Source organism: Thalassophryne amazonica, chromosome 1 (assembly GCF_902500255.1).
Source record: "Thalassophryne amazonica chromosome 1, fThaAma1.1, whole genome shotgun sequence".
NCBI classification, from domain to species: Eukaryota; Metazoa; Chordata; class Actinopteri; order Batrachoidiformes; family Batrachoididae; genus Thalassophryne; species Thalassophryne amazonica.
Window position 1 is genome coordinate 146815880 of NC_047103.1, and position 19722 is coordinate 146835601.

A 19722-nucleotide genomic window follows, 5' to 3' on the forward strand; every position below is an offset into this window, starting at 1 on the left:
TCTGCGCTCGCTGCGCACTGATGGTTCTCAGACTGTAACGTGTCGTGCTTCCATTCAGGAATCTCCCTCACCCACCCCCTCCCTCGCAGTCTGCAGCCTGTTGACTCCGCGCGCGCACACACACACACAGAGTCAAAAAAACCACACACACATCACAGCAATGGCACTAAATGAGTCAAATGTACATGTTTGTTGTCTTGCTGACTTTAGGTGTTTTTCTGTCAGAAGTTAATACTTTAAAGCGAAGCACGGAGTTAGCTAGCGTGCTAGTTAGCAGTCAGCTAGCTCACTGTGTCCACATACATGAGACGATGTTACTTTAACACAAGTTTAGATTCACAATCTTAGTTTGTTAAAGTGTGCTTCCCACCAATGGGATAAGTAACAAACGGTGCTTTCAAGCAGACTACAGTCACAAAAACACTTACCATCTGTCGCTTCTAACACAGCCGAGTTGCGGTCATCCTGCCTCGGGTGCTCGCCGGTCGGTGTCCGTAAACAGCGTTCCTGCGGTCGAACCGTTTCCAGCCCTTACGGTCCAACCTACTCCGGCCGTTGTGGTCCTGTAATCACTTCTAAGCTTTTTCAGCTGTTCTCTGCGTTGCTGTAATGTCCGGTGAGCCAGGCGTGGCCAAAGACTGGGAGATTTTCTCATTTCGGATCGCTTCATCCACCAAACACATACGTCCGCAGCTCATCCACAGACCACGGTGTGGTTTTGTGCGAGTTAAAAAAAAAAAAAAAAAAAAAAAAAACCCCTGTGAAACTAAAGAAAACGATGGTCGCTGTAACGTCGCTGTGACTATTTAAAAATGGCAGGTTTTGATTTTCATCTTGGACGACGCGTTCATGACTCATCCAGTGACGACATTCTCTGAACATCAGTGGCCGGCAGCCTGTTGACGTCACATTTTAGTATCGGCTCGGCTCGCTTAGAACCGCTCCTGAGCAGGTACTAAAAAAGCACCCGGTACCAGATACTAACCCTAGTGGAAAAGCAAAAAAAAAAACCGAGTAGAGTCGAGCTGAGTAGTGCTACTTTGTGAAGTAGAAAAGCGCCTTATGTGGCGCATTAAAAAAAAAAAAAAAAAGTCAACCAAAAAGCAGAGTAAATTGGAATGATATTTTGTCCTAAACAGTATTCCATGGCAGAATTCCTGAGCACTGTGACCAACCCAAAGCTCAGGAAATCCTTGATCATGTACAGACTCAGTGAGCACACCCTCGCTGTGGAGAAAGGCCACCACAGACAGACCTGGGTCCCCAGCGAAGGCAGACTGTGCACCCACTGCTCACAGCACAAGGTGGAGACTGACCTGCACTTCCTAACCACCTGCCTGTTGTACCAAGACATCACAGACACGTACTTCCCACAGATCACAAACACCCAAAAAGACTTTGAGAGCATGACCAACAGCAACAAACTACTGTATCATTTGGGTGATGTACAACACTATGCAAACACAGCAGCAAAGTTTGTGAGCTGCTGTGACATGAAAAGGAGCAACGGACATAAACCACCATAAACCCAAAACAGGAGATTAAACTGTTTCTTTCTCTATGTATAATACAAGACATTTTATACGACAGTATATTTATACACCAGAAGCACAACTTACTATTATTTCTATCACTCTCTCCTGTTTACACATTTTACTGTAGAATATCGTTAACTGTATGTACATCTTATCAGTTTTTATTTTTTGTTCTATGCAACACTTGCTTTGACAATGTAAACATGTTTCCCATGTTAATAAAGCTCCATTGAAATTGAGAGAGAAAGAGGAAGAAAGAGAGAGTATAAACATGACAAATACTTTCCTTTTAGACTGTTCCAATGCATTCTCCACCTCATTCAGCGCACGAGAGAGAGAGGGGAAAAAAATTATTAATCCGCTGCAAAATAATTGTTTTATATACGCAGCGTCAAGCACAATGCCAGGCATCCAGTGGAACAAAGCACGCCGTCCAGCTGGGAACACGGTGGGATTGTCATGACGATGTGCGTGCAAGTGCACAGATCAAAGTCGTGCAAGTGTCAGCGCACCTTTAGGTAGACCCGAGTGTGCCTGTTTAGAAAGATGGGGGGGGGGGGATCCTCAGAAATCCCAGTGGACCCTCAGGCATGCTCAAAGGGAGTGATGCTCCATGCTCCCTTCAACATGTCACGTTCACTTTACATCAGCTCTTTCAGAATGTGCCACACTTTTGTCTTGTCACTCATCTTTTCAAGAGTGTCACATTGCAAAATGTGTTGGAGAGACGCTGCTGTGAGCCATTTGTCATGTAACAAACAAAAGTCCTTCCTGTTTTGTCATTGAAGTGGTGAACATGACACCCTCAGTGATGGAATTTCAAAGCTAATTAGCTCAAGAAAAGAGATTTGAGTTAACGACTGTCATGGTCTTTAATTGAGTGTGATATGGTGACGAGTACGACTGGATTCTCACTTTGAAACGTATCACCTTGTCAGGAACGTTCCCTCACAGTTCTCTCAAGATTTAATTAGCTTGTATTTACAACAATGTGATAATTGTCAAAACACAATGTTGCATTGGACAGACAAAATGTCATGTAGTTCTGTTCAGCCACTTTTTGTCCACAGTAGAGGGTGACACAGGAGTAGATTTTCATTCCTGGCCCATCCCGCTTCCACAGAAAGAATCCTGACCCATCCCAATCCCAGGCTAGAGTTAAAAAAAAAAAAAAAAAAAATCCTGTCCCATCCCACTCCTGGTAAAATGACTCCTACTCCCATGGAGGTCAAAGGACAGTGTAGGATCAAAACCTACCCCAAGGTTCCTCACTTTGTCAATGTGATGTATGACACACGAGCCTAAGCGTTAACTAGTCAAATTGATGCCGATGTCTCACTGGACCAAGAACCATCATTTCAATCTTATCAGAGTTTAAAAGTAGGAAGTTTCTAGACATCCAACTTCTCGCTGATGCAAGGCAATCTTCTAAGGATTTTATGTGAATGAGATTACCAGCAGTTATTGGCACATATAACCGATTATCATCAGCATAGTAGTGAAAGGTAATCCCAAAATGCTGCAATATGTGCTCAAGGGGTGCTATATAAAGGGAGAAAAGCATTGGGCCTAAGACGGACCACTGTGGAACCCCAAATTATATTATATTATAATTAATACCTATAACTAAGGTTATAGGTAGTGTTACTGTACAAAACAGAACGACTGGTCAAATATGACGTCAAACATGCAAGGGTAATCCCAAAGTGATTCTCCAGCCTATCAAGTAGAATATGATGATCCACGGTATCAAATGCAGCACTGAGATCTAACAGCATCAGAGCCATAGTGGTGTCCGAATCCATTGCAAGCAGAAGATCATTCACCACTTGAGTGAGAGCTGTCTCTGTGGAAAAGAGATTATTCTCATTGAGATAGTACACGATTTGATATCGGCTGATAGTTTTTTCAATACACTACAGTCAAGATTAGGTTTCTTAAGTAATGGTTTAATCACTGCAGATTTGAAACAATGAGGAACAGATCCAGAAGTTAAAGAAAGATGAATAATTTCAAGCACAGTCGGCCCAAGAGTGGGCCGCAGGTCCATAAACACTTTTGTTGGTATAGGATCAAATAAACAGGTTGTGCTTTTTGTTGACATTACAAGATTCGTCAGCATGCCTAGAGAGATACGCTCAAATTTTGTAAATCCAGGTAATACCTCAGTAATGGTGCCCACCTCAATAGCAGGCTGTAGTGGCTGGTGGCTGGGATATGTTTAACCTAATGTCTTCTATTCTCAAAGTAATCCAGTGCTGTAAAAGGACAGCGAACTACAGGTGGTTGTCCATGAATAAGTGTTGCCACCATGTCAAACAAGAACTTTGAGTTATGTGTGTTTTTGTTGATCAAATCAGAGTAATAGGTCCACTTTGTGGCCAGTAATGAATGCATGCTTATACGAGGGCTGTCAATAAAGTTACGGTCCTTTTTATTTTTTTCAAAAACTATATGGATTTCATTCATATGTTTTTACGTCAGACATGCTTGAACCCTCGTGCGCATGCGTGAGTTTTTCCACGCCTGTCGGTGACGTCATTCGCCTGTGAGCACTCCTTGTGGGAGGAGTCATCCAGCCCCTCGTCGGAATTCCTTTGTCTGAGAAGTTGCTGAGAGACTGGCGCGTTGTTTGATCAAAATTTTTTCTAAACCTGTGAGACACATCGAAGTGGACACGGTTCGAAAAATTAAGCTGGTTTTCAGTGAAAATTTTAACGGCTGATGAGAGATTTTGAGGTGATTCTGTCGCTTTAAGGACTTTTCACGGTGCGAGACGTCGCGCAGCGCTCTCAGGCGGCGTCATCAGCCTGTTTCAAGCTGAAAACCTCCACATTTCAGGCTCTATTGATCCAGCACGTCGTGAGAGAACAGAGAAGTTTCAGAAGAAGTCGGTTTCAGCATTTTATCCGGATATTCCACTGTTAAAGGAGATTTTTTTAATGAAAGACGTGCGGACGGGTCCGCGCGTCGGGACGCAGCCGTCGGGACGCAGCCGCCACGACGCTCCGCCACAGGAAAAACACCTCTGTTGAAAGCCTTAAGGACAAGTTGGAACATGTCCTGCCTGTTAAACAATTTCTCATATACTCACTCCACTGAAAGCCATCAAAAGCCGCCTGGATTTTACAAATGGTTATCAACACGGAGGTGTTTTTCCTGTGCCGCCCCACCGCGTCGGCTGCGTACCGACGCGCGGATCCGTCCGCACGTCTTTCATTAAAAAAATCTCCTTTAACAGTGGAATATCCGGATAAAATGCTGAAACCGACTTCTTCTGAAACTTCTCTGTTCTCTCACGACGTCCTGGATCAATAGAAACCTGAAATGTGGAGGTTTCAGCTTGAACAGGCTGATGACGTCTCGCACCGTGAAAAGTCCTTAAAGCGACAGAATCACCTCAAAATCTCTCATCAGCTGTTAAAATTTTCACTGAAAACCAGCTTAATTTTTCGAACCGTGTCCACTTCGATGTGTCTCACAGGTTTAGAAAAAATTTTGATCAACAACGCGCCAGTCTCTCAGCAACTTCTCAGACAAAGGAAGTCCGACGAGGGACTGGACGACTCCTCCCACAAGGAGTGCTCACAGGCGAATGACGTCACCGACAGGCGTGGAAAAACTCACGCATGCGCACGAGGGTTCAAGCATGTCTGACGTAAAAACATATGAATGAAATCCATATAGTTTTTGAAAAAAATAAAAAGGACCGTTACTTTATTGACAGCCCTCGTAGTCTAAGATAGCATCACGTCACGCAAGGTGGAATACTTCTCATTTTGAACTATGCCATTTCTGTTCTAGACCTCTAGCCTTATGCTTGAGGTCACGCAGGTAATCATTGAACCAAGGTGACTGTGTTTTGGGGGACCCCGGCTTTAACACAGGTGGCGCAATCATGTCGAGTGCAGTTTTGAGCACTGAGTTTAAACTATCCACAAGACTGTCTACTGATTGGGTATTTGCCAAATGTGAAGCTAAGACATCAGGCAGTCTAGCTTCAAGTTCAGTCTTAGTTGAGGAGTTGATGCATTGCCGTAGTTATATATATATATATATATATATATATATATATATATATATATATATATATATATATATATATATATATATATATATATATATATATATATATAAGGTTGTTGTTCCGCTAAACAAGGCAGCAAAACTGTAAACTTAATAAGTGAGTGATCAGAGACGACTGATGTAAGAGGCATGATGTCAGTATTTCTGACAGCAATACCACGTGCGAGAACCAAATCCAGGGTAGTTCCACTAATGTGCATCGAGTCCTGAATGCATTGCCGAAATCCTAATGCATCCACAATTTCCATAAATGATTTGCAGAGGAGATCAGAAGGCTTATTTATATGAATGTTAGTCACCAATGATCACAATGTTATCTGCACTAGTTGACAAGTTGGAGAGGAACATACCAAATTCATCTAAGAATTCAGAATATGGGCCTGTATACAGTGACAAATAGGGCTGGGCAAAAAAATCGATTTAATTGATTTTGGATCGATTTCATTTTTAATTTACAATAGCGATTCATAGGGCATTAGATCGATTCTTCCCCGTAAGTTAACCATTGCAGTCTGGTGTGTACATGACGCCGAAGTGACGTTTACATCATAGGTTCATGTCCAGTTCATTCAAGCGCTCAAAACATGCACGATGACCGTTACTGGTAAAAGTCCATTCAAACCTAAGTCGGACGTTTGGAATCATTTCAGATTTAAAACAACAAAGGACAAAGAGGATAGAGGAGAAAGAGGAGCTCAGTTACTGTAGGAACACCACAAACCTTCAAAATCACTTGACGAGGTATCACACTACGCTAACGTTAGCTTCTGACAACAAGCCACCCGGGGCGAAACAAAAGAAACTGAAGGAATCACTGACATTACCCGCTGATTCTTCTTGGGCCATAAAAATAACAGAAGGCATCGCAACTTTTATCTGTAAAGATTTGCGTCCGTACTCGGTGGTGGAAAACAAAGTCTTCAGGTGGCTCGTATGTGTGCTCAATCCACATTATGTGATGGTGCAGCGTAAACACCTGACTGACACAGTTATCCCCTAGATGTATACACATGTGAAAAACAACATCGTAATGAAAATCCAAGTCAGCAGAGAGAGTTGGCATCACTTGTGACACTTGGACATCACTGTCATCGCAGTCATATATCACCGAGTGGTGTCTCATGTCTCATGTGCTACAGACCACTGAGGTTCTCACAAGCCACACTGCTAGTAATTTGGCAGATATGCTGATGCATGTTATACAGGAGTGGGGTCTGACCGTCAAAGACCCAGCAGTGGTCACGGACAACGCTGCTAATATGGTTCGTGCAGTGGGGATCATGAAACGAATGCACGTCGGCTGCTTCGCTCATACGTTGAATTTAGCCTCACAAGCGGGTCTGAAAATCCCACCCGTGTCACGTCTGCTCGCTCGAGTGAGGCGTATTGCAACGTTTTTCCACCGAAGTACAATGGCAAATCACATACTAAAAGAAAAACAGAAGCTACTTCAACTTCCAGCGCACAAGCTCACATTAGACGTCGTGACCAGGTGGAACAGCGCACTAGACATGCTGGAGCGCTTTTTAGAACAACAGCCGGCGATCTCTGCCACTCTCCTTTCACAAGACGTGCGCAGGAATGAAAAGGATATCTGCACCTTAACAGAGGAGGATGTAACAGTTGCCGAAGATTTGGTGTGCGTTTTGAAACCAATGAAAGAAGCCACACAGGCAATGTCGGAGGACAAGCAACCAACACTGTCTGTCATCGCCCCACTCCTCGCCCTACTTCAGGAAGCCTTAATCCCCTGCCTGGGAGACTGCACCGTGGTGAAGGAGTTGAAGACTGACGTAATGAATAACTTGAGGACAAGGTATGCTAATGTTAAGGTGTCTATTTGTCTGTGTGTGGATGTGTGTGTTTTCATGTAGGTAGGCCAAATCAAACACAACTAAAGCAAAGTTTTCTATTTTATATGTGCATCTTCTTATACTGATTAGTTGTAGCAGCAGCTACAACTAATCAGTATAATTTATAGACCATGCACTTTTTATTTGTATGTGTTGTATGTATATTTGTATGCATGCCATGTTTATTCTCATACTGTGATAACAAAATCATTTGTGAAATGTCTTTAAGATATGATGAGAAGGACACATTGTATGCTGCATCAGCACTGGATCCTCACTTTAAGGCTGTACCATCTCTGTCTGCTCAAGAGCGAGATGACACCTTCTCCAGGCTTCAGACTGAGGCTGCCACTGCTGCACTTGATGTAAGTATTAAAAAAAACTGTTTTAATAAGAATATTTTCAGTGAGAATTAAAAGATAAGCTATTGGATTGTAAGGAATATGTCATAATTTAAAATACTTAAATTATTTTAAATATATTAATTCATTTACATTTTTTCTGTTTTATTCAGCAGCAAAATGCTGAGGGTAATGATGCTGGTGGATATGGAGCTGAGGAGATCGGGGGAGCGACTTCACCCAAAAAGCCCAAGAAATCCAGCACATTGGAGTCACTCCTTGGAGCAGTGTACTCACCAACAGTCCAGGAACATGAAGAGAAAACTCCAGCAACAAGGACGGAAGATGAAGTCAGAAGATACAGGATGGAAAAACCTGCTGGGTTGAATGATAATCTTCTGAACTGGTGGAGGTCAAATGAAAAGGAGTATCCACTGTTGGCTTGCTTGGCGAAACGATACCTTTGTGTCCCAGGGACCAGTATTGCATCGGAGAGAGTTTTTTCTACTGTGGGTGATATCATAACTGCAAAAAGGAGCTGCTTAACCCCAGATCATGTCACTGAGCTCCTTTTCTTGCACAAGAACCTCACAATTAATAAGTGAGAACAAAGTTGCCATCTTAACCAGCCTTAAACTCTTGAGACCTGAACCCATGCATTGCTAGGTCCTGTTTAGACATTTTTTTGGTCCTGGTTTTGAATTTCTTGGTCCAGGTTTGGACTTGTTTTGGTCCAGGTTTACACTTTTGTTCACTTTTTGTTGTTTTGACTTTTTTGGTCAAGGTTTTTACTCTATTGGTCTTGGTTCAACTCTGGTTTTAACTTTTGACTGGGACTGAAACCAAGACAGTTGAAAATGGGATGTCCTCGTATGTGACCACCAGGGCTCATACGAGGACAAGTTTTCACATCTTAAATGTAAATAACAGTGGAGAAGTCGGCCAGAGAATTCACGGTGATTACAAGTGCAGCGCATGCATTTTCCAGTGACAGCGTGAGAGTGCTGCAGTGCTTCAACCTTACAAGATGGGCGGGGCCACGATCCGCTCGGGGCAGGCCTTTTGTACAGCTCGACCTTATCTAGTAAATCTGTGCTCTTACCACCCCCCTCTGCCATTTTATGCATTTGTCTTTATTTGCCTCTTACATGTGTGGGAAGTCCTCACCATCTCATTTAGGTCCTTCAGACTTTATTTTTAGTAAATTCTTCTGGGGAGCATTAGCATGACTAATTAAAAAAAAACTTCATGCAGTTTACTAAAGCTGAAACAATTAGTCGAGTAACTCGAATAATTAGATTACAAAAAATGTTTGAGGCAATTCTGTGCCTTGAACCTCCGTTTAACATTGTAGTACATATGCCAGGCCTCTGTGTGGTGCTCTAACATCCCCAGAAAAAAAACAGAAGAAGACTAGAGCATGCGCATAAGACATGTAAGAGTTAATCAATGTAGCACCAAAAGCTACAACTTTCCAACGTGACACACAGAAGAAAATAAAGCCTTTTAAGAGCCATAGTCTGTAACTGTGGAATGGTTTATAGAAGGGGGTGATATATCATGTTTCAGTAGGCCACTGAATTTTTTTTTTTTTTTTTTTTTTTTTTTATCCAAAGATCCCTTCAGGCAGAAAATTACGACCCTTTTTAGGGTAGGGGTTAAAGGGGGCCAAAACAGTGACATAGTCAAAATGTGGATTTTGACATTTGAATATCTTTGTGCACCCTCAGTAAGCCTCATTGATCTTATGGTACATGAATGTATGGATGGAGTTCTCTCATTTAGCGTTATATTTTTCAAGGCTAACTGAGGGCGCCGCCTATAGGCGGTACTTCAAGTCACAACTTTTGGCATTTTGGGCTACATTTGGGACCCTCCCAGGGCCTGTGCCCTGAATAAGCCTTGCTCATGTATGCATATTTGGACACTGGGACAAGTTCTTTCCAAATTTGCATAAATGGCAGTGGCTTAGTTAGGGCGCTTTTGCATAGGTGGCACTCTTTATGCTAAGAATTCGATATTTGCCGATTTTCATTTGGCCATAGCTCAGTGCGCCCCCTATGGATTTCAGTGAAACATGTTTTATTATGTTCCTCTGTATCTCTGCTATTCATGATAGCAGAGATATTATACATGGAGAAATTATAGTTTCTCCACGTTGATTACAGACCCTGCAGCAACTCTGTAATCAACCGCTTCTGCAGCGCGACTCCACTTTGAAGCGTGGACCAATGAAGCAGTGCTTCGATCTTCTGGCTCGTTGGTTCTTTGATTTGCTGCTCTTCAGAAGCGGCAAGTCCGCTTCTTAACCCCTCTGAAAGCCATTAAAAGATGTCCATCATGAGTCACTTTTGTGTGGATTAAAGTCGCTTTGTCTTTTCTTGTTGCAATCAAGAAATGAGAATCGTCCTCCGTTCCGTTGGCACAGCACCAAACGCTGCATGGCTCTCTGCCAAGACAGAATCCGGTCGGAATTAATAACTTCAAAAGGAATTGCCGCTTTAAATAAAATGACACCTCTTTCCAAACACTGTAATACAATTGACTATGTTTTTTTCCTCCCAAAATGAGACGTCCTGCATTCTTTATGAATTACATGCTGACGTGCAGCACAGCCGGCTGTAAGAGCTCAGCTCAGATGTATGGAAAGACATTCATGCCAATAATGTCTGAAAGGAAATGCTTTTGACAAAAACTACAGATTTTGTTTTTCTTTATGTCCAGAGATCAAGGATCCACCATGTAGAGTTTATTATGTCTAGAGTTAAGATTCCACTGACCAATTTGACCAATTTCATATTATATTACTTTAAGACTCAATAAAATGTTGACATAGAAAACCTGTAAAGCCTACTTTTAGTACACAGAAAATTCACAAGCGGGTATCGATAAGGAATCTGATCAATAAGCGGTATCAATAAAATCTATCAATACCCATCCCAACTACTCCATTGTCAATCCAGGAAGTGTTAACATTGACATTTCTTGTTTCACTGTGGACTCCAAATTTGGCACTACCTGTTTGGGACTCCCTGTACCATGAGTATATTTTACAGTGTATTCTTGTCATATGGGCAGCGTGGTGGCCAAGCGGTTGCCATATGATTTGAGATTTTTACAAAGACTTAATAATCACTGTTAATTCTATTTTAAATTATTTTATTCACTAAATCATTAGTTGATTTTTCAAATGCTTCACGACTTGAACACAGTGCTATTTGTGTCACAGCTTGCTGCTTGTATTGTCATGCTTACCACTAGCTTTTGCTTCACATGGGTATGGAATTTCCAGATGCATGGGTCTGCAAATTTGATGCCTTCGTCCATGTAAAATATGCACAAAGACCACTCTTCAAAGTCCAAACCATCCATGGTGCAGTGCTGCAGAATTTCCATTATGTATGATGTAAAAGAAAAAACAAGTACTTTTTCCATTATCACCTCGTTTCTCCTTAAAATGACCTTGTTTCTGCTTAAAACTGACTTTAGAATGATGTAAGATGCTTTATTTTAAGATTCTTTGTCATCTGATGGTTAATAATCACATTATTCTGTTTGATCGCTTTGGGTGACGAGTCCATCTCAGACATGCTGCTCTGGTCCCAAATGACATGCGCAGTGAAGGCAGGGCAGACCAATTTTTTGAGGGGACCATTCAGTTTGCAACACTGGTACAAGAAATTCATTACATGTATGCCCATTTTTTCGATATATCACTGTTGAATGTTACAAGCAGTTTGTCTGCTGTTTTGTGCAGCAGCTCAAAAACAGTTTGTGTCACCTCTCTGTCACACAGCGTGGTGCTGACACAGCAAACAAGTACAGATAAAACCTTCTTACCTGTAAATCAGGTCATGCTTTCCACCTAAATACACAAGCTGTCCATTCTTCCTGCTCAGACTTGTGGTGACCAGGGCCTCATCTAGATGCAAAGAGGATGCAACCCCCCCACAACACCCTTAGGAGTAAAATCTACTTTTGAAGACATTTTATTGTCTTCTACTACTACTACTAGTAGTACTAAGGAGGATAATAATATTTTTAAAAATTAAAATGTTTAATCAGTACAACTCTGCCTAGATTTGACTACAGTTCTGCTGCACTAAGTGGAATTGATGAGCCATAAAAAAATTTGTTCACTTAATGGAACTTGTCTGCATGAGTAAAGTGGGATGTGAAGTACAGTCTTTTTTTAAAGCAACATCTAAGTTTGTTTGGGGTTCAGTTGGGGTCACTTGGAGTGATGGAATGTATAAATATGAAATGATTAAGTCTCCTGTGATTAGTAATTTAATCAAACAAAATTGCAGGTTATGATGTCAATTTGGGATAGGATAAAGGCAAAGAAAAGGTGAAAATGTGCAAAAGAAAATACTAAGAAAACACACATTAAGCAGTGTAACCTCCTGACTGCCAGGTATAGCCTCCTGACTACCAGGAAGATATCTGAAGTACTAAAAAGCTGGGTTACACAATAACACCATAATTTCTGAATGCATTTCAATAAAAATTTATATAAACAGCAGCCTTTAAACACATAAATGTATTGAGTGCTGGTCATCCAATGTATCGTATCACATTTTGGGAAATGATAGAGCCTTAACGTGAATCATGGTCAGGAGCAAATCTGTAAAATCCTCAGTCATCTGCTATGTCTGGAAAAAAAAGAAACAAAAAAAGGTCAGGTTTGCAGTATATTTGACTGCCAAATCCCTTATTATTGTTATCCCTTATAAATAATCCCTTATTGTTTATTTGAGTAGGGCAGGTTGTTTATGGGGAGGTTGGGTGTGAAGTAATCTTAAGCCTGTGTAAACACAGGCGTCTGTGGATAAAGGAGTTTTCCCCCATTTATCTCAAGCGTGGAGGCACATAAAGACAAAGTAAATACACTGTTGGTCTGTCTGATTTGTCACACACATAACGGCAAATTTACAGCTCTGTGCAGATAAAAATAATGTCCGCTAGTGGGACAGGACATAGCTGGTTCTTTATGAGCAGTGATCATACTACCTGCTCCGCTCAAGGAGCGTGCATGTCTACAGAGTACATACTTGTACAAAAAAAAAGGTTAGCTGACAAATAACTTGAAGCTACATAATGATACAACCCCAATTCCAATGAAGTTGGGATGTTGTGTAAAATGTAAATAAAACAGAATACAGTGATTTGCAAATCTTCAACCTTTATTCAATTGAATACACCACAGAGACAAGAAATTTAATGTTTAAACTGAAATGTTATTGTTTTTGTGCAGATATTTGCTAAAAAAATGCCTGTTTTCACATTGTCATTTGGCCATATAGCCAGATGAAAAACAGTTTTGTATTTTCATCATGTGCTCTTACATATCTGAAGATGATATGATCAGAATATGCCGGGTAACTTTAGATGTACTGACTCAATAGCAAACAACAAACTGTTGAGGTGGGGGGGTCCTCTCCACATCTTCTGCAGTGTTTGGCACCATTTGTGAAAACTGGATGGGATGGCGATTTTTAAAGTGCATTTTCAGGTTTCCTTGCCACTGTTGTCGAGCTGAAGTTGACATACTGGCTCATTTGTGTTGGGTTCTTCTTGCTCATGAGACTTCAGTCTGAAATGTTCCCACAGCGGAGCTGTGGAATTAGGCTTTGAAACCAGGTCCACGTGCTCTTCAAAATGTTATGGATACATAATTCATTCAACTTGGCTGACTGTTTACTGCGGCATGCTGTTCTGTGTGTGTGTGTGTGTGTGTGTGTGTGTGTAAGCGAAGGGACATATCGAATGATAAGACTATATATTGATTATCGCGAAAAGCCTAATATGAGCTCCACGTTGTGTTGCTTTGTAGCAGGAAGCAACAAAATGTGAAGAAATGAGTGACAGAGCTGTACCTAAATTACACTGAAATTTTTGCACGCAACATGTTATGATGGACATTGTCATGTTGTCTTAGTGCTGCATACGTAGTCATGCTAAACCATGACGATTTCTTGTTTGACAGTTTGAGCACTGTAAACAAATTTGATGTTCTTCCATATGGTGCAGTCTGAGGATGTACTGATATTGATCATAGAGATGACTAAACACTCGAGGGGACATCAAGCTCCTTTTGAAGATAGTTTTACCTGCCGTATTAGGGGAGATGGATGGTCGTGTTTCTCATCACGATAATGACAGCACCACCAAGATCCACAGGGCAAGTCAAAACCCACCAGATAAACGTATTGTGTAAAACCCACCATCTGGTGCCTGTGGCAAATATTTCAAAAATACAAACTAAAGGTTCCATGAAGATGTCACGTTACAATACATAAATTAGCTGATGCTTTTATCCAAAGGGACTTAGAAGTGAGGCATCACAATCAACATTTCCAAGTCACTGAATATTGGATTTATTTACATCAAGAAATATAAACAGTATGGTACTCTATGGAAAGTGTGTCTGGAAGATGCAGTTCTCAACAATTGAATGACTACACAAGAAGGAGACTCATGATGAAAGCCAGCGTGACAACTCTGAAGGCATGACCTCCTTCTGTAGCTGTGATGGCAGAAATTGTGCATAGTGCACCTTTTTTCTGTTGCATCAGTACTCACAACTTCATAATGGAGCGAAGCAGAGGATTTTTTATACAACAAAATGGACCAAATGTAGGCTTGCATCTCCCATGTGCCTTCTGGCACAAGCTGAAATTTTAGGTCTTTTTTTTTTTTTTTTTTTTTAAGAAAGTCATCTCCTGTGCCAGTATGCCATGAACCAGTGTAACTGGTGATGCAATAGTTCAAAGTTTCACTGCACGCACAATCTCTCCAGTCACAAACACTCATTTCTTCAGTTGTCATGGGTTCCTTGGTGACTTTACTCACTCATCTCCACCTTGCACAGTCAGTTTTTGACAGCTGCCTCCTCCAGACAGTACCATACTGTTGGTATTTCTTAAAGATTGATAGAATTAAAATCTGACACATTCGGTGGCTTGGAAATGTTCATGTATCCAATCCCCTGGCTTGACTAAAGAAAACTGACTGTAAAAGTGATGGAACAAATGGAAAAGGGGCTAACATAAAATGATCAGACAACAAACAAACCTATAGTCTTCTGGCTCCGCCTCTTCTAGCTTCTTGCATTTTCTAATATATCATTGTTACAGGGTTTATTTCAGATTTATGCACATGTGCAGACAGACTCTGACAGTCCAAAGATCTCTGTATCCTAACATGTCAATCACAAAATCATGCAAAAATTCCACAGTAAACCAGGGAAATTACAAGTCACCATTTGACGTAAACGGAACCACTTCCAGGTGCAAACTGGGTGACGTGTCATCTCATCAAACACTGGATGCATTTGTTGGGGCTAATTTTCATCATGGCACTTTCCATGTCTGCGATTTGCATGCCGTCATTTGCATGTTGTGTCACACATAGATGAATATAAACTGTCTTTTGCAGGACTTCAGATGTGTCCCATGCCAGGCAGAGTGGCCCTTCAATCCCGAGATGGAGTCCAGAAGCCAGAACGACAGCGACGGTGGAGGAGGGCACTACAGGTGGTCACCGCTGTTAACGGGCATGCCGCATGACGAAGGTAGACCACATGCGACCCATGCCTTTAACACTCCACAAGATCCTGGGTTGGCTGATGGGCAACAGCCCACTGCTCCAACTTTACTCTCCCTGCATCAGATTCGGATTACCAGAAGTAGCAATGAGTACACAGAAGGGCCCACAGCTGCTCAGAGGTCTCCAGCCTCACAGCACAGGCAGCAGAAAGGAGACTTAGATGTTGTTTTACCCGCTCCAAGGACCAGCGAACACCTGGAGACTGTGGAAGAGAGGCCCAATAATCTGTGGAACCTGGTTTCATTGACTCAGCATGGAAGCTCAACCTTGTCCATATCGTCCAGGGAAGGGGTGCTGGGGTCCTTCAGTGTTGAGGACACCCAGAGTAGCATCAGGACCAGCATGGGGAGCACTTCTTCAGGTCACAGGCTCCTCAGCATCCCAACAGCCGGCGGACAGATCATTAGAACCCAGCCAAAATGCATTGAGCTAAGCCCGGATGAGCTGAAGCTCCTGCATAACGAGCCTGGGGCAGTGGTGGCTCTGCCTGGCAGCGGAGAATCTCGGCCTCCAGGCAAACACCGCAACCAGTGCGAGGAGTGCGGCCGGTGCCAGTGTCCGGAGTGCAGCCGCCCACGGCTGCTCCCCTCGTGCTGGCTGTGCAACCATCGCTGCGTGTGCTCGGGGCACACCGCTGTGGATTACGGGACGTGCGTGTGCTGCATCAAGGGGATCTTCTACCACTGCTCCAGCGACGATGAGGACACGTGCGCCGACAAGCCCTTCTCGTGCACACAGGCTCACTGCTGTGTCCGTTGGACCACAGTGTCGCTCCTCTCCATCCTCTTTCCCTGTATCTTGTGCTACCTCCCAGCTAAAGGATGCGTGGCTGTGTTACAGAGCTGCTACGACCGCGCCGTGCGACCCGGCTGTCGGTGCAAGAACACAAACTCAATTCACTGTGAGGCTGTTGGGAAGCCGGCGTAGAAGGCCTCCACGCGGACTGAACTGTTCGTTCGACCCAGTAGTTAAGCATTTATTTGAAAATCTGATTGTCCAGAGCCGTTGTGTTTTACCCTGAGCCATTTGCCTTCAGACCTTAGAAAAGGGGTGTCCAAATTTGACTTAGTTGTCTGCTTTACGGCACTAAATTTGCATTCACTCGCCCAAGCGTTATGTATCACTTGAAAAGAAAAGGTAAATGGCAAAATAAGTGCTCCACATGCTCCATACTATGAAGACGCATTCAGCTGTTTTTTTTTTAAAAAAGGATGTAAAGTGCTCAGATGTCTCCCTGTTATAAGAGACCAAACGGAAAGCTGACTTTAACTTTTAATGCAACTTACACGTCTGGAAACAGACTCGTGATACTAACTGTATGTAAAGTAGTAAATGCAAAGACGTATAAATCAGTGCCGATTTAAGAGAGATTTTATTTTTGTACATATAATACGTTAACTGTGAAAACACTTGATGAATCCACATTGATATAAACCTGTAAATGTCACTTAACACGTTTTACATTCACTGGAATCAGTTTATTTACAGCAGAGAAATCTTAATCCCCTTCTACCTGTAAATTGTACAGTGACCTTATGTGGAAAAAAAATTCTAATTTCAACATTACTTAGTTGTAAATTAAAAAAAAATCTATATTTATTTGAAGGTTTATTTTATGATAAAAATATTTATTTTGAGAAACCATTGTTAATGTGTCCCTGACGTGTGTTAGTCTGCCATCGCTCAAAATTTGCGGTGGCGTGTAAGAGCTGGAAGCATAATTTACTCTAAATGAGAAGACAAATATATTAACGTTTGAAATTAAACATCCTTGAAGTTTTACATTGTTAAAGGCTGTGTGTTTTTGTTCTTGTTTTATAAAATCCACTGTGGTTCCTCATAGATATCTGTACCGGCAAACATTATTCAGCTAGATGTGTAATTCCAACATTTCAACTGTGAGGTTGTTGCATACAGTTTGAAACGCAAGTATTTGGACAGTGAATTTTTGTAATTTTGCATCTGTTCACCATCTTAATGCTGTTTGAACAAAAAATGTTTCACAAACCATTTAGGGATTACAGCCATTTTTGAACATAGTTCCTCCACTTTTAGAGCCATAAGTAATTGAACAAGCTGCACATAAACATAATTTGTAATAAAACTCTTTCACAGCCAGATTGTGTTAAGAAGTCAGGGTGGACACATCAACAATTCCATGTCAATTTAATATACCTTTGGCCTCAGTTGCATCAGATATTAGTAGTCCAGCATTGTAGGATAAATGTCTGGAGGCAGTTCTCAAATACTGAGAACAAGAAGGAAACTTAAGATGGAAGCCACCAGAAAGGCTTCTGCAGCTGTGATTGGAGAAACTGCACAGTGTAACGTTTGTCTGTTGCACCACCACAGGTTCAGAGAGGATTTTCATGAAAAAAAAAAAAAGATAAGTTTGAGCCTGCTGTGTTCCATCTGGTGAAGAAGCTGAAATTTCACATCTTTTTAAAGAAAAAAACCTCTCTTCTGCTCCATCATGAAACTGTATAACTGGTGATGCAGCAGGCAAAAGTTTCACAGTGCAGTTTGTCCAATCACACCCACAGAAGTGTATTAACTCCTTTGCAGTTGTCGTGGGTGCCTTTGAGGCTTCCACAGTCGCTCAGTTTTTGAGAACTGCCTACTCCAAACAGATTTACCCTGTAGTACAGAAAGCTGCAACCATTAATCCGGGATGATGACTCAAGAGCTATTTTGATAATAGATTAATCAACTAGTCTTCTTTCTTTAATATCCAAATTCTTTGATTTCAGCTTTGTATCTCGCAGTTTATTTTACTAGCGTGTTACTCCTGCCTGGCAGTAAACTTGCAGTAGTATCGATTTGTGATCAGAACAAAACACATTTGAAGGCCGAATCTTGGGCTCAGGATGGCATTGTTGGAATTATTCTTTTTTTTTTTTTTTTTTTTTACCTTTTTTGTTTTGTTTTTTACATTTTATAGACCCAATAACTAACAGAGAAAATAATCGTGAGTTGCAGCCCTAACAGTACAGTGCTGTTTGTCTTTCTAAGGATCGAATGCAAATGAAGCCCGACTTTGAAAATGTTCATGTATCATCTCTTGATTTGTCTTAAGAGACTTGGCTGTAAAAGTGATGATTTGTATGAAAAAAAAATCCTTATGTATTTCATCCAATTAACTTGTGAGCTCAAAAAATGGAAGGATTCCCTTTTGTCTCCATTGTGATGGTGGTGTGTGTGTTGGGGGTCCTGTACTGTTGTACTGTATGTGTTCATGCAGGCTTGCTACCAACAGCCTGCCCTGTGTGGTTCTTGGTGTCTTTGTAGACATTCTGACGTTTTCGATGCGTTTTTAATCAAGGATTTGTTTTTGAAAATCCTTGGCTTGTGAAGATTCCTGCAGGCGAATCGCAAACCCTTGACATTTGATGACAGCACGAGGACGTGTTTTGCCGCTCCGTGTGCTGTCACGACGAGGATTGACGAGTCGAGGGCCCAACCCACTCTCGCTTGTTGTTCATCTCCAGCTTCTGAATGACACGTTTGCTTTATGTAATTATCAACTCTGGCCCGTTTCTGCAGCTGGAGACAGGATGGAAACCTGACAAGGAGAATAACAATCCCATTAGAGGGGGAGAAAAGGGAGCGTTGATCTGGTCTCTTTTCTCTCTCGCTCTCTCCCTCCGTTGTCTCAGTGTGAATGAAGAGGGGGACGCAGGTGCTGGAGGGGGAAGGTTGTTCGGAAGAGGCCCTGTAAGGGGTTAAAAGCATCACTTTGAATGACAAAGGCCTAACAGTTTACCCCCGCATTCAGCCCGGCGTGCATTCGTCCTGTTTTCAATAGTCGCGGGGTTATTTTGGCTACCTGCTCCTACTTGGTATTCCCCTTAGCAGATTGCTGTGTTGTAGGAGGTTGGCGCACGGCAGGTTCTTTTGTAACTTTGTACAAGGGAAGGAAAAGGTCTTGATTCTAAAGTAAGAAAGCAATGCAGTTTTTAGAGTAATAGTTTCATTGTTTTGAGAATAGTCAGGTTGTCCATTTATTTAAAAAAAAAAAGTTATATTTCAGTTATATGTGTGACCACCACAGATGTTTTGAGTCACTTTAGTTCTTCTACACTTTGACTCCAGAAGACTTTCTTTGTTATATCACGGATGTTTCCTCCACTGGGATTATAGTGAATATGATGGACCAGCGTTGGGAACATATATTCTAAAAATGATTTGATAATCCCTAATCTGTGAATTGAAAAGGTAACTGATAATACTGAACCACTAAAATATTTATCTGAAACTACTGCTGTTTTTATTACTCTATTTTTCTGGGGTACAAGT

General features: G+C 41.7%; 1 protein-coding gene across 2 annotated transcripts in view; it reads left to right on the top strand.

Moving 5' to 3' along the window:
- spry2 (sprouty RTK signaling antagonist 2) overlaps positions 1-17046 on the top strand; it is a 40240-nt gene extending 23194 nt beyond the window's left edge. For both annotated transcript variants that reach the window (XM_034175591.1, XM_034175597.1), the window contains exon 2: positions 15256-17046. In XM_034175591.1, the coding sequence (XP_034031482.1) occupies positions 15304-16353 (1050 nt within the window). In that variant the 5' untranslated portion in view covers positions 15256-15303 and the 3' untranslated portion in view covers positions 16354-17046. The remainder of the gene's footprint in view (positions 1-15255) is intronic.
- The last annotated feature ends 2676 nt before the right edge of the window (positions 17047-19722 follow it).